Source organism: Pan paniscus, chromosome 2 (genome assembly GCF_029289425.2).
Source record: "Pan paniscus chromosome 2, NHGRI_mPanPan1-v2.0_pri, whole genome shotgun sequence".
Lineage (NCBI taxonomy): Eukaryota > Metazoa > Chordata > Mammalia > Primates > Hominidae > Pan > Pan paniscus.
Genome location: NC_085926.1, coordinates 44831000 through 44857379, shown reverse-complemented (window position 1 = coordinate 44857379; position 26380 = coordinate 44831000). Strand labels below are relative to the sequence as shown.

At 46.6% G+C, this 26380-nt stretch overlaps 1 protein-coding gene and 1 pseudogene across 1 annotated transcript in view; both read right to left on the bottom strand.

The window, feature by feature from the left end:
* TGM4 (transglutaminase 4) overlaps window positions 1–24332 on the bottom strand; it is a 40232-nt gene extending 15900 nt beyond the window's left edge. The window contains exons 1-6 of the mRNA XM_057301709.1: window positions 24243–24332; window positions 13413–13586; window positions 11104–11210; window positions 8225–8354; window positions 5248–5366; window positions 2248–2355 (exon numbers count right to left, since the gene is read on the bottom strand). Of these exons, the coding sequence (XP_057157692.1) occupies window positions 2248–2355; window positions 5248–5366; window positions 8225–8354; window positions 11104–11210; window positions 13413–13586; window positions 24243–24261 (657 nt within the window). The 5' untranslated portion in view covers window positions 24262–24332. The remainder of the gene's footprint in view (window positions 1–2247; window positions 2356–5247; window positions 5367–8224; window positions 8355–11103; window positions 11211–13412; window positions 13587–24242) is intronic.
* Window positions 24333–24901: 569 nt separating this feature from the next.
* On the bottom strand, window positions 24902–25395 carry LOC117979641 (peptidyl-prolyl cis-trans isomerase A-like; annotated as a pseudogene).
* Between the last annotated feature and the right edge of the window lie 985 nt (window positions 25396–26380).

The window sequence follows — 26380 nt, the reverse complement described above, 5'->3', positions numbered from 1 at the left end:
AGGCTTAGAATCTTGTCCAGAGTCATGGAGCTTGAAAGGAGAAGCAGCCAGGTACGTGCCAGTCCACCTGCACCACTGAGAACTAGGGCCCCTCATGGCAAGTTCTGCCTGCTAATGACTTGGTCTCCTTTACTTGTTCTCTCTCAGCATCCAGCCTGGCCATCTGCTGGCCCCTGGGCTAGAGAATGAACATACCAGCATGGGGGTGAAGGGGAAAGAGCAGGCATGGTGGACTCTCTGGGGAGAGTCAGCGTGAGGGCCCCCGGTAATCCCACCAGCCCCTAAGGTGCAGGGGAACAGGAGCCCCAGCATTTATGAGGCATACCACGTGCAACAGACACAGGCTCACAGCCACTCTGCAAGGAGGGCATTTCAAGACCCCCTACTTAAGATTCGTCTGTCGCAGCAGTTCAGCTCACAGACTCGCCTGGAGATGAGCATACGTCTGCCTGCCACCCACAGATGGCAAGAGCAGCCAGTTGGCTGAACTCAGTGGACCTTTGGAGAGTGGTCCTCACTGGCATTGGGAGATCCCTGGGAGTTCCAAGGTCTGTGATCAAAACTACTTGCATAATAATCCCAAGGTAATATTTGCCTTCTTCACTCTCATTCTCTCGTAAGTGTACAAAGGATGAAAAATTGTGGTTTCAGATTCCACATTGCAACCAACTTTAAGAAACTGCCACTTACAGAGCTTCAGCGTAGTATCTTCCATTATCTGAAAAGGCTATGGGAATATTCCTGCCCCCACCTGGCTTCTTTTTTTTTTTTTTTTTTTTTTTTGAGACGGAGTCTTGCTCTGTCACCCAGGCTGGATGGAGTACAGTGGTGCGATCTTGGCTCACTGCAACCTCTGCCTCTTGGGTTCAAGTGATTCTCCTGCCTCAGCCTCCCCAGTAGCTGGGACTACAGGTGTGTGCCACCACACCCAGCTAATTTTTTGTATTTTTAGTAGAGATGGGGTTTCACCATGTTAGCCAGGATGGTCTCGATCTCCTGACCTCGTGATCCACCTGCCTCGGCCTCCCAAAGTGCTGGGATTATAGGCGTGAGCCACCACGCCCGGCTGTCCTCTGCCTTTTTAAATCTATGTATCCGTGTGAGGCCAGATGTTCATATATTCCAACTAAAACAGTGAATGCAGAAGCAGATATGAAATTCCAGCTGACTTGTAGCAAGCCAGACATTAAAGAGATTTGCAAAAATGGAAAACAACGCCACTCTTCTCACTACATATTTTATGCTTCGAAAAACATAGGTTTTTAAAAATAAAAATACATTATTTATGTTAACATGTAATGGAATTATTCTTTTAGAATAAATAGTTTTAAACTTTTCAGTTTTAATTTCTAATACAGTAAATATTGGTAAATATAAACCATATAAATACAACTTATTTGGGGTCCTTAATAATTTTTAAAAGTGCAAAGAGGTCTTGAGACCAAAATATTTGAGAACTGCCACTCTGAACAAACTGACTTCCAAGTGGCCAGGCAGAATAGAGTGACCAACCATCCTGTTTGCCCAAGACTGAGGGGTTTCCTGGAACACAGTATTCTTAGTGCTAAAACCAGAAAAGTCCCAAGTGAACTGCAACAGTTTGCTCACCCAACTGGAGCCCAGCTTGCAGGTAGAAAGAGGACCTTCTGTATTAATATCATTTTGCAGATGGGGAAACTGAGGCTCAGACAGTTGAAGCCATTTACACCTAACGTCAGCCCATAAGTGACAGGGCTGGGGTTCAGACTCAGGTCTGACTTGAAAGCCAGGCGCGGTGGCCCATGCCTGTAATCCCAGCACTTTGGGAGGCCGAGGCGGGTGGATCACGAGGTCAGGAGTTCAAGACCAGCCTGGCCAAGTTGGTGAAACCCCGTCTCTACTAAAAATACAAAAAATTAGCCGGGCGTGGTGGCATGTGCCTGTAATCCCAGCTACTCCGGAGGCTGAGGCAGAGAATTGCTTAAAACCTGGAGGGGTGGAGGTTGCAGTGAGCCAAGATCGTGCCACTGCACTCCAGCCGGGCTGACAGAGTGAGACTCTGTCTCAAAAAAAAAAAAAAAAAGAAAAAGAAAACCTGCGCTCAGAACAGATTTCAGCAATGTCTATTTCTTAATAGTTTTGAACAATTGATTGGCCATAGCACTGTGGTGTACTTCAAAGAGCTTACAGTTTAGCTGAGGAAAAACAGAAAAAGGCTGAGCAATTGGCAAGTACAAGACAGCATCAGCCCAGGCTTTCCATACCTACCATAGCACACATGGCCCTGCACACCAGCACGGGGTCCCTCCTATCTGTGGGCTTGAGGGAGCTCTCAGTCAGCAGGGAAATGCAGCAGTCCAGGACATTTTTCTCAAACTATTTTGGGAAATGAAGAAAGAGGCAGTTAAGACTTTGCCCTGTGTCAGAAACTTAACACATACCATCTAATTTGCATGTCACAGCCACCCTGTAGCGTAACCCATCTCCCCCGCCTACAGTCTCATAAAAAAGTCCACCACAGCACTGAAAATTAGAAACCATTTAAATGTCCTGCCACAGGACAATAGTTAAGTAAGTTTATAGAGCTCTAGCATGCAGCCACTAAAAGGAAGTATAAGAAGTTTTTAATACCATGGGGAAAATTCCTTTGTAATCAAGTTAAATAAATGAAACAGGCCAGGCGCGGTGGCTCACGCCTGTAATCCCAACACTTTGGGAGGCCGAGGCAGGTGGATCACCTGAGGTCGGGAGCTCAAGACCAGCCTGACCAACATGGAGAAACCCTGTCTCTACTAAAAATACAAAATTAGCCGGGCGTGGTGGTGGCGAGTGCCTGTAATCCCAGCTACTCGGGAAGCTGAGTCAGGGGAATCGCTTGAACCCAGGAGGCGGAGGTTGCAGTGAGCCAAGATCGTGCCATTGCACTCCAGCCTGGGCAACAAGAGCAAAACTCTGTCTCAAAAAAATAATAATAATAAAAATAAATAAATAAATGAATAAATGAAACAGGCTACAAAATTGTGAACAAATAGCATTACAACTATGTAAGCCTTAGTAATAGATAATAGAATAAAATACACTAAAACGTTAAGTCATTATCACTGAGGGAGGAGGTTATGAATAATTTTATTTTCTTTCCACATTTCTGTATTTCCTAAGTCTTTTGTGATAAGCACGTTACTTTTGAAATTCTATTTACTGTAAGCCACTTTATCAAGATATCATTTATATCCCATAAAATTTACCATCTAAACTGGATGATTCAATCTGTAATTATCCATAAATATCTGTATATTTACAGAGTTGAAGTACATGTGTTAATTTTGTAACCTGAGGGAAAAACTACCAAAATAAAAGGAATAGACCACAATGTTTATGTTCCAGAAGGAGTCTGGGGGAGTTTTGTGGTTACAATTCTTTGAGATTCTTTTTATTTTTATTTTATCTTTTATTTTTTTGAGAGAGGGTACAGTACAGTGGCACAATCACTGCTCACTGAAGCCTTAGCCTTCTGGACTCAAGTGATCCACCCACCTCCCTCTCCAACTGCAGTCCCCCCTCCCCACAGCTCTGCCTGGGACTATAGGCATGCATCACCATGCCCAGCTAATTTGTTTATTTTTTGTAGAGACCAGGTCTCCCTATGTTGCCCAGGCTGGCCTTGAACTCCTGGCCTCAAGCCATCCTCCCACCTTGGCCTCCCAAAGTGCTGAGATTACAGGTGTGAGCCTCCATACCCAGTCACTCTTTGGGCTTCTTAAAATCACCGCTTGATTTTCTTTTTTTTCTTTTTCAAGATGGAGTCTCACTCTGTCGCTCAGGCTGGAGTACAGTGGCGCCATCTCGGCTCACTGCAACCTCTGTCTCCCGGGTTCAAGTGATTCTCCTGCCTCAGCCTCCCAAGTAGCTGGGATTACAGGCACGTGCCACCACGCCTGGCTAATGTTTTGTATTTTTAGTAGAGATGGGGTTTCACTGTGTTAGCCAGGATGATCTCGATCTCCAGGCCTCATGATCTGCCTGCTTTGGCCTCCCGAAGTGCTGGGATTACAGGTGTGAGCCACCGTGCCCGGCCCACCCCTTGATTTTCTAAGAGGGGAAACTCCCTAGGATTCAGGTGATTCCTTCTTCCCTACCCCTCCTGCGGTTCGTTTGGCTGTGTCCTTGCCAGCTACTCCCTTCCATTTCATTTCCCTCTGGTCCTCATGTGTGAGGAGAGGATGCTGAGGGCCTTCTAGGAAGGAGTGAGGGTGGAGAGGGCACTCGGCGCACCTTGCACAGAGCACACAGTGGGAGCCTCGCCAGCTGGGAGTCCTTCCTCCCTTGTCCCTACTTCCATCCTGTCCTAGGTGTCCAGACCCAGGGGGAGGAGGGGAAACTCAAGCAGCTGTGAAATGCCTGGCATTTCCCAGGAGTTTTTTGTTGTCAAATCTGGGGGGAGGGGAGGTGGGAAGCATCTGGTGTCTGGCATCCTCACACCCCAGCTTCTCTGCCTCATGGCTGCACAAAGGCATTGGCCCTCCACTCAGCAGAGGCCTCCACACAAGTCTCTAAAAAACTCTCCCTCTCGTTTAGAAGCTCTTTGTCAACGCCAACATTCTAATTGTAACAGGGCTTCCTTGTAACAGTGCTTCCTTGTAACAGTGCTTGGCTCTTTGGTAAATACACTGGGAGGTAGGGGGTGGGAGAGAGCTGTTTGGCATGAGAGAGAGCCATAGGGGGTGGGAGAGAGCCGTGGCGGGGTGGGGGGTGTGGGAGATAGCCATGGGGGGTGGGAGAGTGCTGTGGCGGGAGTGGGTGGGGGAGAGAGCCGTTGGGGTTGGGAGAGAGTCGTGGGGGGTGGAAGAGAGCCATGGGAGGTGGGAGAGGGCCAAGGGGGGTGGAAGAGAGCCATGGGGGGGGAGAGAGCCAAGGGGGGTGGGAGAGAGCCGTGGGGGGTGGGAGAGAGCCGAGGGGGGTGGGAGAGAGCCGTGGGGGGTAGGAGAGAGCTGTGGGGGGTGGGAGAGAGCCATGGGGGGTGGGAGAGAGCCATGGGGTGGGTGGGAAAGGCCATGGGTGATCCTTGTGGGAGGGCTTCTGCCCAGGACTCCACCCCATCTGTGCAGCCTAGGCAGGTCACCCCTCTATGGCCAAGTTTCACATGTATGAGGGTGGCGTTTGACCCAAGGTTCACAACCCTTTCTCCAGAACCTTTACTGGCTACTACCCAGCTAAAAGGGTGGTCTAGCAGATGGGGCCTGGTCCAGCCACAGGACGACAAATCATTACCTGACCAAAGTTCCAGGGTTTGTATTTGATACTTCTGGCAGCCCCCACGTAATGGCAGCCCGTGTCATTGAGGATGTACTCTTTGCGCTCGTCCTCATCAGGCATGAAAACCATGTCCTCTGAAGCAAGACCACACATCCACAGAGGTTATATTCTGCCCTGGGACAGGAGCAGGCTTGCTCTGGGGACTGTCTGTGCTGGGAGAGCTTCAAGGTCTTTGTGAGGGGCTTGGAACACCCAATGTTGGGGGAGGGAGGTAAGCGGGAGGGAAAGTATCCAAAAGAACTTCCCGAGCCAGCTGTAGGGGACTTCCCCTGGGAAAATCTGGAGCAATTTAAGCATGAGTTAAGAAAAGGATGAATCATAAACCACTGAAAAGAAAGAGAGAGTCCATGAGTCCATACAGATGGAAGAGAGAGAGAGGTAGATGGGAGTGAAGGGAGGACTCTGCCTACAGGAAATGCCAGGGGCTAGCAGGTAAACATGGTGGAGAGCTGGCCTTGGAAAATCACTGTGCAACCATCACAGTGAAGAATGGTTGAAGCAAGAACCATCAGTGGATGCTAAATCTAGGGGTGGAGAATTTTAATAAGGATCAGGATGTTTGGATGGTCTTAAAATGTGTCCACATAGACTACTCGTTACAAAGAAAAAGATAGTAATTATATAGCAGAAAAACTGGACAACACCTTGACCAAATGATCACATTTAACATTCCCAGTGAGGGGCAGGCAGTGCCTCCAGATATGATTTTCCAAGAAGGACATGTCGTTTACATAATATCCAGCAAGGACTGCGTAACCTGAATCTAAAGATGATGAATCATCAGACAGACCCAAATGACGAATGATCTGTTGAAAAGGGGGACTTCTAGTACTCAAAAATATGTCAAAAAAGACAAAGAAAGACTAAGAAATTGTTCCAGATTAAAGGAGGTAAACATAACTACATGCAAAATGTGACTCTAGATTGGATCCTGTACTGGAGGGAAAACAATGCTATAAAGTACATGATAAAATCAAGTGACCGGCTGGGTGCGGTGCCTCATGCCTATAATCCCAGCACTTTGGGAGGCCAAGCCAGGTAGATCACCTGAAGTCAGGAGTTCGAGACCAGCCTGACCAACATGGCGAAACCCTGTCTCTACTAAAAATAGAAAAATTAGCTGGGTGTGGTGGCATGTGACTGTAATCCCAGCTACTTGGGAGGCTGAGGCAGGAGAATTGCTTGAACCCAGGAGGCAGAGGCTGCAGCGAGCCAAGATCGTGCCATTGCGCCATTGCACTCCAGCCTGGGCGACAAGAGTGAAACTCCGTCTCAAAAAAAAAAAAAAAAAAAATTTTAAAAAAAGTGACCAAACTGGAATATAGATAGTAGATGAAAGTGTTATGCTAACACTTATTTTTTTAATTATTTATTTTTATTTATTTATTTATTTATTTATTTATTTATTTTTGAGACAGAGTCTCGCTCTGTCACCCAGGCTGGAGTGCAGTGGTGCGATCTTGGCTCACTACAACCTCCACCTCCCGGGTTCAAGCGATTCTCCTGCCTCAGCCTCCCAAGTAGCTGGGATTACAGGTGCGTGCCACCACGCCCAGCTAATTTTTTGTATTTTTAGTAGAAACAGGGTTTCACCATGTTATCCAGGATGGTCTTGATCTCCTGACCCTGTGTTCCGCCTGCCTTGGCCTCCCAAAGTGCTGGGATTACAGGCATGAGCCACCGCGCCTGGCCTATTTTTTTTTTTTTTCCTTTTTTGAGACAGAGCTGGAGTGCAGTGGTGCAATCTCGGCTCACTGCAAGTTCTGCCTCCCGGGTTCACGCCATTCTCCTGCCTCAGCCTCCCTAGTAGCTGAGAATATAGGCGCCTGCCACCATGCCCGGCTAATTTTTTTGTATTTTTAGTAGAGATGGGGTTTCACCGTGTTAGCCAGGATGGTCTCGATCTCCCAACCTCGTGATGCGCCCACCTCGGCCTCCCAAAGTGCTGTGATTACAGGCGTGAGCCACCACGCCGGGCTGCTAACACTTAATTTACCAAAGTTGATAACTGTACTGTGGTTATATGAGAGAATATCCCTGTTCTTAGGGAATACACATTGAAGGGTTTAGGGGTTGTAAAGAACCAACTTATATGTAACTTACTCTCAAATGGTTCAAAAATAAAAAGTGTGTGTGTGTGTGTGTGTGTGTGTAGAGGAGGGAGGGAGGGAAAATGATTAAGCAAATGGAGCAAAATGTTAACAACAGGTGAGCCTGGATAAAGGGTATAGGTTGTTCATTACATCATTTTTGCCACTTTTCTGTGAGCTCAAAATCATTTCCAAATACAAAGGTTAAAAAAAAAGAGCTCCTTGGCTTCTAGCATGGGTACCTGATGGCTTTTGACTTCAAGAAGGCCCCAGGAGAGAGGGCAGGTGTGGAAAGGGTTGACATAGAATGTGCCGCATTTGAAGCTGCAAGAAGATGTCCAGCACCCTCTGGAGAGAAGCCAGTGCTGGCAATGGCAGAAGTAGCCTCAAGCACCATTTACATAAAGGCTCCAGTGTAGCCACAGGAAGAAATGAGCTGGGTACATGAGGAAGTGGAGAGAAGAGAACAGAACTAAGGGAGCAGAAGGGAGGAACCAACCACAATTCAGGCCCTGACCTGGAGCTGGCAAGGAAGAAGTCCTTGGTGGCCCCTCCCCACCCCCACGAAGGCAGCCTCTGTACAGTGGTGGAGGCAGAAGCCAGCTGCGGCAGGGCAAGGCACTGGGGAGAAGTGGAAACAGGGAATAAGGACCTCCATTCTAAGGGGCCTGGTCACAAAGAAAACGCTCCAGTGGTGTCTGTGATCTGTTCCTGGGTCACATCCCTTAAACTAGTTTGCAAGTACCTTGAGAGCAAACAAAAGCTCATAGACTATGCATTGCACATAGCAGGTTTTGCCGGGGTCACCTGCCATTCCCCAGCAGACCTGAGATTCACAGTACCTTTACACCATGGGTTGAAGAGAAGGTATAGGATGTTTTCTTCAGACTTAAGGATGTGGTTTCCAGTTTTCACATTTAGTTGGTACTTGCCCAGGATGGCATTGGGGGAACTGGTGACAGCCACTGTGACCTGAGCAAACCATAAGATAAGGTGGACATCTCCCCCTCTGGCCAGATCCCAAATCTTACAAATGCTTCCCAGAAGAATCCATCAGTCCTAACAACTCATCCCATCTGGAACCAGCCTGGAGACAAGGAATGGTCAGGACCCTGGACAGCCAGGAGCGCCCCTGCAAGGGCAGGATGCATGAGACAGAAAAGCAGCTCCATACAGCATGAAGTTTTGGCACGTCTTGCAAGGGCCCTGGACAGACTGGGCATTTTCACCTCCCTGAGATTCACTCCCTTCACCACTTGCTTCACCACAGCCTGGAGGTGATACCATCTCCAGGTTGTTGGGAAGATGCTGTGGATAAAGTATGCATAAGGTGCTGACATGGCTGGCTGTGTGTCCCCACTCGAATCTCGTCTCATATTGTAATCCCCATAATCCCCACATATTGAGTGAGGGACCTGGTGGGAGGTGATTGAATCATGGGGGCAGTTTCCCCCATGCTGTTCTCATGATAGTCAGTGAGTTCTCATGAGATCTGATGGTTTTATAAGGCAGTTTCCCCTGCTCTTTCTCGCTCTCTCTCACCTGCTACCATGTAAAATGTGCCTACTTCCTCTTCTGCCATGATTGTAAGTTTCCTGAGGTGTCCCCAGCCATGTGGAACTATGAGTCAATTAAACTTCTTTCCTTTATAAATTACCCAGTCTCAGGTATTCTTTAGAGTAGTAGAGTAGTACAAGAATGGACTAATACAGGTGCCTAGCCCAGTGTCTGGAACTTCAGGGGAAAGGTTAAATGTCAGCTGTCTTTTGGAGCAAAAAAAACACCTTTCTCTTGGAATACAGGCAGCCAGAGTCCCAGAAGGCCATTGGTCCAAGGGCGTCCAGGCCTCTATCCAGCCTTTTAGGATAAATAATAGCTTGAGAGATAATTAGGATACATCAATATTGCTGTGGCCACAATGGTACCAAGAATAATAATTCTCATCCTTGTCACAATACACTTCCATTTGTGGTCCAAGGTCCTCCCATGAGATGCTTATTATTATAACTCATAGGAGCAATAGGCTCTCAGTTCAAATCCCAGCTCCACTCTCCCCCCTTTTTTTTGAGACAGAGTCCTTCTCTCTCACCCAGGCTGGAGAGCAACTGGCTTCTAGCATGGGCATCTGATGGCTTTTGACTTCAGGAAGGCCCCAGGAGAAAGGGCAGGTGTGGAAAAGAGTTGACATAGGATGTGCCACATTTGAGGCTGCAAGAAGATGTCCAGCACCCTCTGGAGAGAAGCCAGTGCTGGCGATGGCAGAAGTAGGCTTGAGTGCCATTGCAGCATTGAACTCCTGGGGTCAAGTGATTCTCTCACCTAAGCCTCCCAACTAGCTGGAACTACACGTGCCCACCATCACTCCTGGCTAATTTTTTTTTTTTTTTTTTTAGTAGAGATGGGGTAGCCCTGTGTTGCCCAGGCTGGCCAGCTCTACCTCTTACTGGCTGTATGACCTTGGCTGATTACTTAACCTCTCCTGTGCCTCAGTTTTCTTGTTTAAAAGTTTGGAATGATAACAGGCCCCCTTCTTTGTGGGAGCATTGTGAAAATTAAATGAGCTAATAAATATAAATGTTTAATTGTCATTATTTTGCTGGTGGGGAAACTGAGGTTCACAGAGGTAGCCCAAGAGGTGGAGCTGGGATCAAACTCACTGTGCTACAACTCCAGAATCCACCAGGCTAACTCCCCATACCCCTCTTGTGGCAAGAGGGAGGAGGTTGTGCCCTCGCTGTTCATTACAATGGAGCCCAGGAGAACCAGCCTTCCAGGGTGCAGGAAATGGCCTCCACCTTGATCTGGCTGGTGGTCCCACAGCTGTATTCATATGTAAAAATTCATTGTGCAAACCATTAAGATTTGTGTCCTTTATGTGTGTTATATGTCAATTTAAAAAAGTTAAAAATAACACTTTTTGAGTAAAGAAATGCAGCTCCTGCCCACAACCCATGCCCACCTCGGGAGAGGTTTTCATGATACCCTGAAAAACACTCAGATGCAAAATTGGGGTTGAGAGTCTGGGATCTGGATGGGAGGGAGAGGAAGGAAGAGGCCGGGGCACTAGCGAGGATTCCAGCAGCAGCTGGCCCATTCATCTCATTTCCACCAGCAGATTCTGCTTCTACAAAAACCCAATGTAATTGTCATTTTTAAATCATGGCATTAGCTTAGCATTAAACTTCTAGGAATTTAGCCCAAGGAAATATCCATAAGCCAGTCCAAAGATCTGGCTGAGACATGGTTCTTTACAACACTGGAAGATTGGAGACAACTGTGAACACCCAGTGCTCCCCAAAAGGGTGGAAAACCAGCCACCGTAAGCCACACACTCGGGCAGAAGCCACTGTGGAAAACATTTTGTATTTGACCATGACACAGAAAAAGCCTGGAAGGAAGGATGGGTAACTTAGTTGGTGGAACCATGGGTTATTATTATGTACTTCTCTCTGCTCATGTCCTCCAGTGAACATTGTTCCCTTTGAAATGGAAAGGGGAAGGGTGACATGTAGGAGGTTTGGCCACAGCGATACTGTGTGCTTGGAGGAGGCCGAGTGGGGAAACAGACATTTGGAGCCATGGCCCCTCTATCATGCTGTGCTGTGGATGGCTTTAAACCATGTTACCAGCTGACAGGTGAGGAAGGGGATAGGGGTTGCTCACATTAGGAGCATTCCGCCAGAAGCCAGCCAGCCCACCCGCCAGCCCGGTGGGTGCTCACCTCTTTGCCAGACTCATTTTGAAGGGTTGCCTGCCAGTTGTAGTGGTCTGAGGGCGTCCTCAGGTCGAGCACCACCACGGTGTGTTTGGCGATGCTAGGATTCGGCCCTGGAGACACCCAAAGGAAAACATTGGCCCAGCCATGGGCCACCCCCAAGACAATCTCCCCTGGTTCGGGCCCACCTACTGCCCACTCATGGAGCCCCCACCCCTCCTTTCCAGGCTCATTTGTCCCCTGGCTCCAGCCCCTCTAATTCTGCAGGGGCCTCCCTCTGCCCCACATGTCCAGTTTTAGTTTTCTGTTCAATTTAGATGAGCTGCCTGCCTCCTCTCCACGTCCTCCCTTTTTACCCATCAGATCCAGGTCTCCCTAGAGCTCCTGCCTCTGTCACATGCTCATTCGAGTTACCATTTGTTTAACCCTGCTGGCTCGTGCCACAGACCAACATGCTTGTTCACTCCACGCAATGCAGGGGAACTGCTTAACCTTCACTCCTCGTCTGGAGGAGGCAGATGCCACCGCCTACCCTGCAAGCTGTTGCAGGATCTTGTTTGAAAGGTCGGTCAGTTTATGTCATGAGCTCCAGGGACTACTAGAATCAAATCCAACCTCTTTCCATAGCCCACAGGTGGCCCTCAGTGAGGCTTCTCCCCAACTCCCCACTTTCCTCCCTGTCATGACTGGGTTTCTGGTCCCCAGAGAGTTAGCTCATGACAAAGAGCATGTGACACAAGTGTTGTCTCCTCAGGGCCCTGGCACTTGCCGTGCTCATGGCTGGGAACACCCTGCTGTCAGCTCTTCACATGGTGGGACGTGGGTCTCAGCAGGGTCACTTCCCAGGGAAGCCCTTCCAACCCTGACAGAGTCAGCACCGACAGAGTCAGCCCCGCCCTGACCTGCTGCTTTCTGTCTTGCTGGAGGAGCCTCTTGTTTTTGGTTTCTTCATCATATCTGGCCCTGTCTGAAATTATCTTGCACTTTTGTTTGTTTATTGCTCTCTCTGCTAGTACAGTCAAGTCTAGGAGGCAGGAACCACTTTACCTCTGGGTTCCCTGGCACAGAGTAGGTACTCAACAAACATTTGTTGAGTGAGTGAGTCACACTATGTCACACATGGAGAGTGCTCAGTGCAACACCTGGCATGAGGCAAGTACTCAGGAAATTTTGGGTGAGGGAATGCACATGGACCCAGGGGTACTATAAAGTCACTAAAGTCAGCAACAGCACGGTCCCAGTCCATGCGTTGAGCAGGTAGCTCATGGCATGGCACACAGTAGGTGCTTATTTCATCTTGGATGAAGGGAATGGAGGCTGTTCTGACTGATCTCCACCAGCACGTTGGAGGAGACCCTAAGCCTGTTGTTCACTCAGAGAAGGAGCAAAAGGAGCGCTCTCCCAGGAAGTGCTATTGTATGCCATCTTGTAAAGTAGATCTACCTGATCTAATTTTTTTTTGAGACAGCGTTTCACTCTTGTCGCCAGGATGAAGTGCAATGACACTATCTTGCCTCCCTGCAACCTCCACCTCCCAGGTTCAAGCAATTCTCCTACCTCAGCCTCCTGAATAGCTGGGATTACAGGCACCTGCCACTATGCCCAGCTAATTTTTGTATTTTTAGTAGAGATGGGGTTTCACCATCTCTCTATTGTTGGCCAGGTTGATCTCAAACTCCTGACCTCAGGTGATCTGCCCACCTCGGCCTCCCAAAATGCTGGGATTATAGGCATGAGCTGCCATGCCCAGCTTACTTGATCTATTTTTAAAACTTAAAAACAACATTAAAGAAGTAAGACCCTCCTCCATTATCCCACCACCTGTCACAAAATCTAATACATTTTCTCTGTTCCCCTAGTTGTACTTATGCACATATATTTACCTAGCTATAACAAATGCATGAGCCATTTCCTATTAGCTTTGCAACCAAAATATGATATTTTAATCATTATTACTGGCTTGCCTCCAGCCCACCCCGCTATGGCATCAGCATACCTCAGTCCTATGATTCATCTCTACAAAATGTTCCAGACCCCACCACGGCAGATGCCCGCTGAGTCACCTCCTCTCTCTGCTCCAGCCCCTCCCCTGCTTAGCCAAGGAATCAGAGCCTCACTATGTGCCAGGTCCTGACTGAGCTTCCCATTCTATTCTCATCACACCCGCTATTATTCCCACGTTACAGATGGAGAAACTGGGGATCAGGGAGGGTAAGGCACTCCTGGCTCAGACTGACCAGAAAGGGCCACTCCAGCATCCACAGACACTTGTGATCCCTCCCCAAAGCCCCATGAGTAGGGCCCCGAGGCTTCACCTGTGCTGAATTCCAGTTTCAGTTGGTGGTAGGATTGTAGGGGCTGGTTCAGCACCAGCCGCAGGTGAAACACCTGTCCTCGCCGGAACACAGGAGTGCTCGTTTGGAACTCCCATGTGTGGTGAGAAACGGCGTTGTCCTGCTTCAAGAAGTCAACGTGGAGAACTTGCAGCTCTGTCAGCAACACAGCACATGTGGAAAGAGAGCACAGAGAATGTTTATTCCCTGATCACCTCTTTCTGGGTTCAAAATCTGAGAGTGCATTGAGGTGGAGCTGGGCTTTAGAGTCGGGCATCCCTGCTCCACCTCCAGCTGGTTATGAATCTGTCTGAGACTCAGTTTCTTCACCTGTAAGACTGGTGTGCACGTACCTACCTTGTGGGATTACATGGGGATGAGCTGACGGCAGTGGATTCAAGTGCTTAGTCATGTAACCCCGCAAAATAGGTAAGTGCACGCCCATCTTACAGGTGAGGAAACTGAGTTTCAAACAGAGTGAGTCTGTGAGTGGCTGTTAGGCAAGGTTCCCACCCCAACTCCCCCTCTCTGCAGACATGGCCCCAGGAACAAACCTGGTGCCAGGGTGTTCTCCGTCAATCAACACAAAAGCTGAAGGGAAAGAGGGGAGTGGGCAAACTGAGGAGGGAACAGATGAGCCCTGGGATTGCTCCCCTTCCTGTTCAGCCCAGACTCCCATCAGCTTCAAGTCAGACACCATCCCGAGGTGAGAGTTCACATCCTGAAGAGAAGGGTGGGGTGCAAAGTGGCTGGGGTGAAGCCTTTTTATCCAAATTGAGGAGGAAGCACCAAGGAGCTCCCATGATCTGAGGCCAAGACTACTTGCATTATAAATGGGATTTTTAAGGCCAGGTGCAGTGGTTCACGCCTCTAATCCCAGCACTTTGGGAGGCTGTGGGGGCGGCGCATCACCTGAGATCAGGAGCCGAGATCAAGCCACTGCACTCCAGACTGGGTGACAGAGTGAGACTCCGTCCCCCCCAAAAAAAACAGGGGATTTTTTTCTTCAATGCTAAAGTGAAAAGTACATTCAGTAAAAGAAATAATCTCCACATGCATAATACACCCTTTTCTGTAGCACATGTATTTCTCACCATGTGTCTGTTATAATGACATTTCGTATTACCTCAGCTTGAGACCCAAATTTTAGATAAAGGGGAGGCCCTTTATCTAAAATTCAAACTATTCCCAGGCTCATGAGTCATGAAGGGAAATGTGTTTTGGCTGCATGCTGAAACCACCTGGGGGTTGTAAAACTACTTATGTTCTCCCCCAGCGATTCTGATACAATTGTTCTGAGTAGGGCTGAGCCTCTATGTTTTCAAAGCTTTCCAGGCAATTCGAGTGTGCAGAGGGCATGGTAAAACACAGACTGCCAGGCCCACCCTGAGTTTCTGATTCAGCACATCTGGGGTGTGGCTGAGAATTTGCCTCTCCAGCAGCTTCCTTGATGATGCTGTGCTGCTGGCCCAGGGAGGCACATATGGAGAACCCCTAGATTATGAAGCCCCACTGTGGCCTGTGAGGTAAAGTGAGGTGAGATGCAGGGACCTTCCTCTGCTCCTGAGGGCTCACCCACAGAGGAAACCCATCCTCTGCAGAGATCAAGGAGGCCAGCCATGGAAACTGGGCTTTCGTGACTACAAAATAGGTGGAGTGGTCACGCCCACATCAGAGGCCTACCTTGGGGATGCGGCCAGTGATGTGTTTGGAGACAGCACAGCTCATTCTTGCTGGAGTGGCTTTGGGATTGGGGTCTGGACAAGTGTTCTCCAGGAAGGCAAGTCCCAGAAAGTGGCCTTCCCTTTGCACTGCGCACAGGGCCTGGGAACCTGCTGCCTCCAGCAGGGAGGCCCACCTGGCAGACAGACCTACCTTCCCAGGTGCTTCCCCTTCTTGGGCTGAAACCTTGGGGTGGGCCCATGGCTAGCTGGAGCATCTTAGCCCATTTGTGCCACTGTTATGGAATACCTGAGACTGGGTCATTTAGAAAGAATAGAAATTTATTTCTCACAGTTCTGGAGGCTGGGAAGTCCAAGATCAAGGCACTAGCATCTGGTGAGGGCCTCTTGCTGCATTGTAACATAGCAGAAGGCAGAGGGCGAGAGAGGACCAACTCCCTCCTTCAGGTCCCTTTAGAGGGGCAACTCATCTCATTCACAGGGAAGAAGCCCTTATCACCTAATCAACTCTTAAAGGCCCCACCTCTTAGTATCACCACATTGGCAACCCCTGAATTTTCGGGGGAGACATATTCAAACCATAGCATGCTGTCAGGAGCTGCAATCCTGAAAGGCTTCTTCATTTCCCTGGACAGCAGAGCTCCTGCTGTGGGACCCAGAGCCAATCGCAATGCAATCACAGCTGGAAAAGGGCTTTAACAGTCCCTCCCATGTTCTGACTTATTCCTGCTCCCCCATGGACTGGGCAGGTGGGTGACCTGGGTTCCCAAGGGGTAAAGGTATAGGTTTTGGTACCAGGAAGCAGGAAAGAGCAGTTAAGAAATCCAAATCCTAAATGCAGTCATCTCTGTGGAAGCTTCTTAAGACCTTATCTCCCTGGAATGGTAAACATAGTCCCTCCCTTGGTGGCTAGTGTGCACACTGAGTGCCTGGCACATGCCTGGCACACAGTAGGCACTCGACAAAATGCAGGCCATCATTAATGTTAGGCAGATGGGCATATAGTGGGTTGAATGGTGGTCCCACAGAAGATATCTCCACCTGGAGCCTATGAATGTGACCTTATAGAAATAGGGGATTTTCAGGTGTGATTAAGGATCTTGTGATTATATTATCCTGGATTATCCAGGTAGGACCTAAATCCAATAACAAGTGTCCTTATAAGAGACATGGAAAGGCAAGGGGAGGGTCATGTGAAGATGGAGGCAGAGACTGGAGTTACACAGCTGCAAGCCACAGAACACCTGGAGCCACCAGAAACCAGGAAAGACAAGGGAAGATTCTCCACTGGAGGCTTCTGCAAGAGCAGGACCCTGTGGACATTTTGATTTTGGATGTCTATCTTCCAGAACGAGAGAATAATAAATTGCTGTTGTTTTAAGCAGCCTCATTTGTGGTCATTTGAATGCCCTAAGAAACCAACATACAGCACATAACAGATGTGCAGTACTGGAGCCTCCTCCCTCACCCTCTCCTGGGCACTGCTCTGTGACCTGAGCACTGCTTAAGGCAGATCTGGGAGGCTGGAGGAATCCTGGAATTACAGGAAGCCACACTGGGGCTGTCTTTAAAAAAATGCCTTTGGAGTCACATACCTGTAATCCCGGTTACTCGGGAGACTGAGGTGGGAGAATCACTTGAGCCCAGGAGTTTGAGGCTGCAGTGAACTATGATTGCAGCTGTGAATAGCCACAACACGCCAGCCTGGGCAACAAAGTGAGACCCCAACTCTTAAAAAAAAAAAAAAGCCTTTGTATTTTTATTTTGTAGCTATTGCACTTGGATAGATGGTCAAAATTGATATACCAGTTTAATGCTTGCAGTGTCATAAATGCAAGATGACCAGGGAAACCTGCAAAGAAAAAGTGTCAGTGGAATACAATGTCCTTGTTTTTTGCCACCAATGTGTGGGTTGGAGTTTAAATTATTTGAGTATTAAAAAACAAAAGTCTCTGCAATGGATAATTTTTGCTATAACTTTTGCCTATGAAGCCTCTGGAAAAAAGGAGACAACATAAAAGACAAGCAATCTCCAGATGGCGATATACTTTTGGAGTTTTAAAAAGCAAAGTTGCTTTTAAACTAAAATTAGCATTAGTTGCTAATGAGCTCTTGTGAAATTGTCAGCCTTAGAAGCTTATGATTTTCCAGCCTGTATGTATATTTTTGAGTGGGTCAAGTGGGACTCTTGAAATGACAAGAAAAAATGCACTTAAGAGGATCTTGGTGACTTTATAAGAAGAGGAAGACCTGAGCTTACCATGTGATGCCCAGCACCACCTTGGGACTCCTCAGGGAGTCCTCGCTAGCAAGAAGGCCCTCACCAGATGCAGCTCCTCGACCTTGGAGTCTCAGCCTCCATAACTGTAATAAATGAATTTCTTTTCTTTATAAATTACCTGAGTTTTAGGTATTCTTTTATAAGCAACAGAAAATAAACTAATACAATTTCCTTCTCCTTCCTTCTGGTAAGGCAGTTTGATTATTAAATACAGCTTTCCCCAGAAAGGGACTGACCTTTTCTAGGCTGCTCAATGAATAAATGATCAGGACAAAAAATAGTGAGAGGTTATTTAAGATTACGTTGATTTTTTTTTTTTTTAATACAGGGCCTTGCTCTGTCACCCAGGCTGGAGTGCAGTGGTGTGAACACGGCTCACTGCAGCCACAACCTCCTGAGCTCAAGGGATCCTCCCACTTCAGCCTCCAGAGTAGCTGGGACTACAGGTGTGCACCACCACACCTGGCTTTTTTATTTTTTGTGGTGATGAAGTCTTACTATGTTGCCCAGGCTGGTCTCAAACTCCTGAATTCAAGCGATCCTCCTGCCTCAGCCTCCAAAAATGTTGGAATTACAGACACGAGCCACCACACCCGAACTACCATTTTGAAAATTTTTGAAAATTCAGGATTTTGTCCTGACCAATTCCAGAATATGATGTGTTATTCTGGTTAGATTGTATTAAAATATTTTTCTGTAAAAATGCTTTTGTCCCTCTTGCAAACAACCATTCCAGATGAAAGGTCTGGGTGAGAATAAGCGATTACTAAAAACAAAAAAAAAATAAAGTTATGATTGCTGAATGAATGAGATACACAGAGAAAAAACATGTCACAACTAATTGCTAAAGTAATTAAACACATCCTGTGTGACTCCACTGGAGAGGACTCTTGGAAGACCTGCCTAGCTCCCTCAGGACCTCACCCCAGCAGGCTTTTCCCTTTGCTGATTTTTCTTTGTACCTTTTGCCACAAGAAATCACATCCCCCCCACCCCCCAGTGTCCATATTGCTGCCTGAGGCTACTGCCACCTGCCAGCAGGCACTCCTGGAGAGTCTCCTTCCCAGAGTGCTTGTGGGAGCACAGCCCCTGCAGAATGCATACCAGTTATGAAAAATTTCAAACATCACCTCTTTCTGTAGAGGTCTGGGATTCCCCCAAACTGAGAAAGTAAAATAAACAGTTGTCCTTGGCTCATAGGCAGAAACTGGCTCCTAGTCACAGTTGTCACTGGTTTAGGGGATAAACGCCAATCTTCTTTGGAGTGATTCATTCTTCACCAAAGTTTTATGGCATGCCCACAGATAAAGTCACACTCAAGGTGAGCTTACAGCCCCAAATTTTAAAACACAAAATACACTATTTCAGCAGAAACCACACAAGTATTCGTCCAAGAAATCAGATAATATACAGACTATAAAATAATGTATATAGACTATGGACCAGACACAGTGGCTCACGCCTATGATCCCAACACTTTGGGAGGCTGAGGCAGGGGGATCCCTTGAGCCCAGGAGTTCAAGATCAGCCTGGGCAACATAGAGAAACCCTGTCTTTAAAAAAAAATTATTTAATTAACTGAGAATGGTGATGTGCACATGCAGTCTCAGCTACTTGGGAGGCTGAGGCAAGAGTATCTCTTGGGCCTGGGAGGTCGAGGCTGCAGTGAGCCATGTTCACACCACTACACTACAGCCTGGGTGACAGGGTGAGACCTTATTTCAAAAAATAATAAATAAAATAAAATATTAAAAAATATAGGGCCGGGCACAGTGGCTCATGCCTGTAATCCCAGCACTTTGGGAGGCAGAAGCGGGCGGATCACCTGAGGTCAGGAGTTCGAGACCAGTCTGACCAACACGGTGAAACCCCGTCTCTACTAAAAATACAAAATCAAAATTAGCCGGGTGTGGTGGCAGGCGCCTGTAGTCCCAGCTACTTGGGAGGCTGAGTCGGGAGAATGGCGTGAACCTGGGAGGCAGAGCTTGCAGTGAGCCGAGATTGCGCCACTGCACTCCAGCCTGGGCGACAGAGTGAAACTCTGTCTCAAAAAAAAAAAAAAAAAATTAGCCAGGCTTGGTGGTGCATGCCTGTAATCCCAGCTACTCGAGAGGCTGAGGCAGAAGAATTGCTTGAACCCAGGAGGCAGAGGTTGCAGTGAGCCGAGATCACGCCATGGCACGCTAGCCTGGGCAATAAGAGTGAAACTCCATCTCAAACATAAATAAATTAATTAATTAATTAAATTAAACTATATATATATAGAGAGAGACAGAGAGAGAGACCATAAAATAGCCAAGTCAAAAATGTCTAGGGACCTAAGAGAATAAATCAGAATGATGAGAAAGGAATAAGCCACTATTAAGAATGACCAGATAAATTTTTTAAAACGTAACTTCTAAAAATGAAAATATGGTTCTCAAAATGAAAAAAACTCACTGGTTAAACAGCAAATAGACATAACTGAAAGAGAATCAGTGAACTAGAAAATAGACTGGAAACAAATACCTATAATACAACCTAGAGAAATATTAATAGAAGTAAATATGAAAAGCAGTTTAGAGACGTGGAGTCTTGGATGAAAAGGGCTAAACTATATACTATAGTTGTTCTGAAAGGAGAGAATCAAGAATGGGGAGCAGCAGCGAAGAGGTGATGGTTGAAAACTTTCCAAAATGAATGAGAGACATGAATCCTCTTATTTAGGAATCACAAAGAATCACAAATAGGATAAAGAAGAGGCCAGGCGCAGTGGCTCACGCCTGTAATCCCAGCATTTTGGGAGGCCAAGACAGGCGGGTCACTTGAGGCCAGGAGTTCATGACCAGCCTGGCCAACATGGTGAAACCCCATCTCTACTAAAAATAAAAAATTAGCTGGGTAATGTGGCGCATGCCTGTAATCCCAGCTATTCAGGAGGCTGAGGTAGGAGAATCGCTTGAACCTGGGAACTGGAGGCTGCAGTGAACCAAGATCACGTCACTGTGCTCCAGCCTGGGTGACAGAGTGAGACCTCATCTCAAATAATAATAATAATAATAATAATAATAATAATAATAATAATAAAATAAAATAAAATAAAATAAAAGTAATAAATGCCCATTACAAAAATTAAGTTTCTCTCCCATCCCAGACTCCCAGATCCTTTTTCCAGAGAAAATCACTATAAAGTATCTAGGTATCTTTCCAGTTTTCTCTGCCATAAACCATTACTTTAGTTACAGAAACAGGAGCTTTCTCAATACACTATTCTGCGCCTTGCTTCTCTCTCTCTCTCTCTTTTTCTCCCTCTCTCTCTCTCACACACGTCTTGAAATTTATCTCCTAACCACCCAAGTAGATCTTGTTATTATTTTCTTTTAATTTTTTTTTCTTTTTTTGAGACAGAGTCTCATTCTGTTTCCCAGGCTGGAGTGCAATGGTGTGATCACAGCTCACTGTAGCCTCGACCTCCTGGGCTGAAGCAATCCTCTCACCTCATCCTCCTGAGTAGCTGGCACTACAGGCATGCATCACCACACCCAGCTAATTTTTTCATTTTTTGTGGAGAAGGGGTCTCCTTATGTTGCCCAGGCTGGTCTCAACCTTTTTACTTTTTAGTAGCTATTATCCCTCTGGATGGACATGTAGACCATTTAAAATCTTATATGCTACAATGTACTTCCTTGTACATGTATCTTTGCACTCATGTGTGACAATATTTGTAAGAGAAATCTTCCAAAGCAGAATTGCTGTGTCACAGGATATGGGCATCTTTAATTTCAGCAAATGTTGCCAGAGAGCCTTCTAGCGACTGCACCAGTGATACTCCTACAAAAAGATGAGAAGATGCCTTTTTAAAGCTATTTACTATTAAACTTTTAATCTTGGCTAATCTGATAAATGAAAAAATGAAATCTCATTGCTGTTTTGCTTTTATATAACCTTTTTTTTTTAAGAGACAGAGTCTTGGCCTGTCACCCAGGCTGAAGTGCAGTGTTGCAATCATGGCTCACTGCAGCCTTGAACCTGAGTAGCTGAGTAGCTGGAACTACCGATATGCACCACCATGCCTGGCTGATTTTTATTTTTATTTATTTATTTATTTTTGAGACAAAGTCTCGCTCTGTTGCCCAGACTGGAGTGCAGTCTCGGCTCACTGCAGCCTCCGCCTCCCAGGTTCAAGCAATTCTCATGCCTCAGTCACCCAAGTAGCTGGGATTACCGGTGTACCCCACCACACCTGGCTAATTTTTGTATTTTTTAGTAGAGACGGGGTTTCACCATGATGGCCAGGCTTGTCCCTAACTTCTGATCTCAAGTGATCTGCCCGCCTTGGCTTCCCAAAGTGCTGGGATTACAGGCATGAGCCACCGTGCTGGGCCACGGCTAATTTTTAAATTGTTTTGTGGAGACAGGGTCTCACTATGTTTTCCAGGCTGGTCTCGAACTCCTGGGCTCAAGCAATCCTCCTACCTCAGCCTCCCAAATTTTGGGGATTATAGGCATGAACCACCATACCTGGCCTGCTGTTTCAGTTTTATTTCATGACCACCCTCGTTACAAGTAAGGTTGAGCATCTTTTCATATATTACAATTTATATTTCTTTTTATTTGAACTACCTAATACTGCTCTTTGTCCATGTATATTTTGGGATGTTGGTCATTTTCTTATAGATCTGAGAGCTCTTTTTATACTACAGAACAGCATTTGCTTCTCATATGTGTTGAAAGTACCCTTCACAGTTCCATTACCTTCTGACTCTGGAGGTTTTGTCTCACACATATTTTTAATTTTTCTGGAGTCAGTTTTACTGTTCTTTTCCTTTATGTTTCTAGGTTTTCTATTTTCCTTTGTAACACCTTCTCTACTCTAAGATTATTTTTCATATTGCCTTCATTTTCTTCCATTGCCTTTACAGTTTCGTCTTCGACCTTTCTAGGATTTGTTGTGGGATAAGCCATGAGATAGATATCTGGCTTTGTTTTTCTCTAAATACTAACCAGTTGTCCCAATACCACAAAGTGCACAATTTCTCATTTCCTCCATTTATATGAAATCCTACCTTTATCCCACACATATCACCATCTTCCAGGTCCCTATTTGGATGTCCTGACCTCCTAGAGTGGTTGGAAGAACAAATGAAATCATATTCATGAAAACACCATGGAGTCATCACAACTCGCTAATGTTGTAAGGTGGCATGTGATGGTTACTTGCACAAGCCCATCAGAAAGGACACCTCAGGGAGCGTCAGCTCCCCTCAACAACACCCCAACACTGGTGGCCAGGAGATGACTGTCTTTGGTGATTTAGATCTTGAGAGTAAAGTCAAATTGTGCCCAGCAGGGAGGCAGCATAGTGCGGCATGAAATGAACACACACCGGGTTTGTGTCCCAGCTCTGCCACCCATGGCTGGGACCTCAGTCAAGTCATCAAACCTCCCCAGTGAACAGGTCACACCTCTTGAAAATGACAGTGTGGGTCAGGACTACCTTTCCTTCAGGTAGTCCTCAGTAATTTATATAGTACTTTCACAGGATTGATGTAACCTGCCCAAAGCCACAGGGCTATTTAGACATGAATCTTCTCTCAAATCAGCAGGTGCTTCCCATCACACCACACCACCCTTTCTCAGTCCTAAGGACTCTGTACCCTCCAAGACTGAGTCTAGCTGAGGCGTCAGCCATCTAAGGAGGAATTCAAAACTCTGTGGCCTTGGGACTAAAAAGAAGAGTCTGATTTCTTTCGCAATGTCATCCTCCAAAAAAGGAGAAGGTGGAAACTAGGAGGGTCTGGCTTAGTCCCTTTGCAGAGTTTCAAAGCAGCCATTCCTTGGCTTATCAAGCAGCTTCTCAAGCAAGAGAGAAGGCTGCTGAGCAAACCCTGCTGGGAGGTTACAGAGGGCTTGGGGGCTGGGGAGTCAGCAGAGGGGTTCAAACCCAGCCTCGTTGTTCCCTAGCAGCACCCGGACTCCCTGAAGTAAAACTGAGGGCTCTGGTGTCTGCTCTTGGTGGTGGTAGGCGGCTGCATCCTCATGGGACACAGAGCCTGGCACATGACTCCGCTCTGCTATTCCCCACTCTGAGAAGCAGTGACACTGCTGACAGCAGCAGACAGACCCTCTGCAGTAGGGAAATCCATCAGGTGACCTTGAGAAAGGACAGGACACATTGAGAGACATTCTACAAAATAACTGGTCTGTACTCTTCAAAAGTGTTGAAGTCACAAATCTCCAAGAATGACAGAAGAACTATTCCAGACAAAGGAGACCGAAGAGGCACAACAACGGAATGCAAAGCCTAACCCAGGATTTTCTTCTGCTATAAATGACATTATTGGGACAGTTGATGAAATCTGCATAAAATCTGTGGGTTGGATGACGGTATTGAAATGGTGTTCATGTCCTGGTCTTCATAATTGTATTGGTTACGTAAGAGAATGTCCTTGTTTTTAGGAAATACACACCAAAATATTTAATAATGTAATATCTGCAACTTACTCTCAAGAGTTCAAAAAATATATATTTGTCTATCTATCTGTCTATATCATCTATCTGTCCATTGATCGAGAAGGATAAAGCAAATCCAGTAATAATTTAGGGAATCTGGATAAAGGATATATGGAAATTCTTCTTTTTATTCTGGCAATCTTTTTGTAAATCTGAAATTATGCGTAAATGAAAAGTTTGTGGGTTTTTTGTTTGTGTGTTTTTTAAAAAGGGATGAGACAGAAAGCAAGCAGCACCAGGGCCACAAGTTAGGGTGAGAGGGCAATGGCCCCAGGCACCCGGCAGAGGCAAGAGAGCAGTTTAGGGCCAGCTGGCTGAAGGGGCATGTGGGGCTCCATGGAGATTTCACCCACTCACCTTTTGATGCATCCATCATCCCTTCAGATTCTCTCCTGCAATGCCAGGGAAGACTCTATCTCTGATGCCTGGTGCTTCCACACAGTCGGTCCTCAGGGGAGGAAACAGCCCTTTTTATGTAATCCTGGGCTCGATGTGGCCTTGCTATGGCTGCCAAGGGGCGGGGTTTGGGAAGGCGATGTTGATTAGAAATAATAAAATCCCGGAACCTTCCATATCAGACCCAGGAAATCAGGAGCCAAGATGAGCTGATGTAAAAGGGACAGACAATGGACAATGGCACCTCCTTGTCTGTTATATGAGCCTAACAGTGGGTGACCAAAAGCCAGGACCCTATGACCTACACCACATGTGGCCTGACATTCTGGTTACTATCAAGCTCAAGTCTAGGAACCCAGGCTAACCTTTACTGACTTTAGGGCTTTCTTCTTCTTCTCTTTTCTTCAAGTTGAAAAAGTAAGAGATGCTTGTGAGTTTTTTGTTTTACATTTTGAATATATAATGCATCCACATGGTTCAGAATGGAAAAAAATGCCCCCTGTCCACCTTGTTGAATCCTACTACCAGTTTCTTTTAGATCTTTCCAGAGATGTTGTATGCACTGAGAAGCAAATAATGTACTATTATTATTATTTTGTTATTTAGTTTTTATTTCATAATCATAAACTTAACTCTGCAATCCAGCTAGGCATGGAAGGGAACAAGGAAAACATGGAACCCAAAGGGAACCGCAGCGAGAGCACAAAGATTCTAGGATACTGCGAGCAAATGGGGTGGAGGGTGCTCCCCTAAGCTACAGAAGGAACGGTCTGGTGGTTAAGATAAAACACAAGTCAAACTTATAAGAGCTGTCCACAGTCAGCAATGGTGATCTTCTGGCTGGTCTTGCCATTCCTGGACACAAAGCGCTCCATGGCCTCCACAATATTCATGCCTTCACCTTGCCAAAGACCACAAGCTTGCCATCCAACCACTCAGTCTTGGCAGTGCAGATTAAAAACTGGGAACCATTTGTATTGGGTCCAGCATTTGCCATGGACAACATGCCAGGACCTGTATGCTTTAGGATGAAGTTCTCATCATCAAATTTCTCCCCATAGATGGACTTGCCACCAGTGCCATTATGGCGTATGAAGTCACCACCCTGACACATAAACCCTGGAATAATTCTGTGAAAGCAGGAACTCTTATAACCAAATCCTTTCTCTCCAGTGCTCAGAGCACAAAAGTTTTCTGCTGGCTTTGGAACCTTGTCTGCAAACAGCTTGAAGGAGACGCGGGTCTAAAGGCTTGCCGTCAACGGTGATGTTGAAGAACACGGTGGGGTTGACGATGGCTGATGTTACAGGGCTCCTGGCGGCAGTGGCATCTGCAAAGCAAATAATGTATTATTTTGTTTTATTTACACAATGAGAGCATATCACTGCATTGCCCAGGCTGGTCTGGAATGCCTAGGCTCAAGGGATCCGCCCCACCTTCACCTCCCAAAGTACTGGGATTACAGGTGTGAGCCACCACGCCTGGCAAGATGGAGCTGTTCCTATTGCACATGGAGAGGTGGCCCAGTCTTTTCACAGCTGCACATATTCTGTTTGTGTGGATGGTCCCTAATTTATGTAACTCACCTCCCACCCATAGGCATCTGGGTTGCTTCCAATATTTCCTTATTACAATCAGTGTTGCAAAGAATAAGGTTATACAGAGATCATTTTACCCTCACGTGAGTGTATCTATAGGAAGAATTGAATGCCTTGAAGTGGAAATGTTGGGCCAAAAAGCATAAGCTTTTGTAATTTTAATGGCTATCTGCTCTGCTCTCCACAGGGGCGCTTGTGGTATTTTTCAATGATGTTATGTCTACTGAAAGGAGCCAGCCTGGCATAGTAGCAGAAATGCCAGAGGAAGAGAGGAGACTCCTGACATTGAAACCCCAACACCACAGTAACTTGCCGTGTGTCACTGGGAATGTTGTCTTCATTAGCTCCTTACCTGAAAAGTGAGGGGACTGAATAATGATGCCAACGGTCTCTTCCAGACCAAAAGCCCAGGGATGGGCAATTGCCTTTGCTGGCTTTAAGGCAAGCCAGAGAGCAACGACCCTGGTTACTCTGAATAACAATAATGAAGTCAGAGGTTTT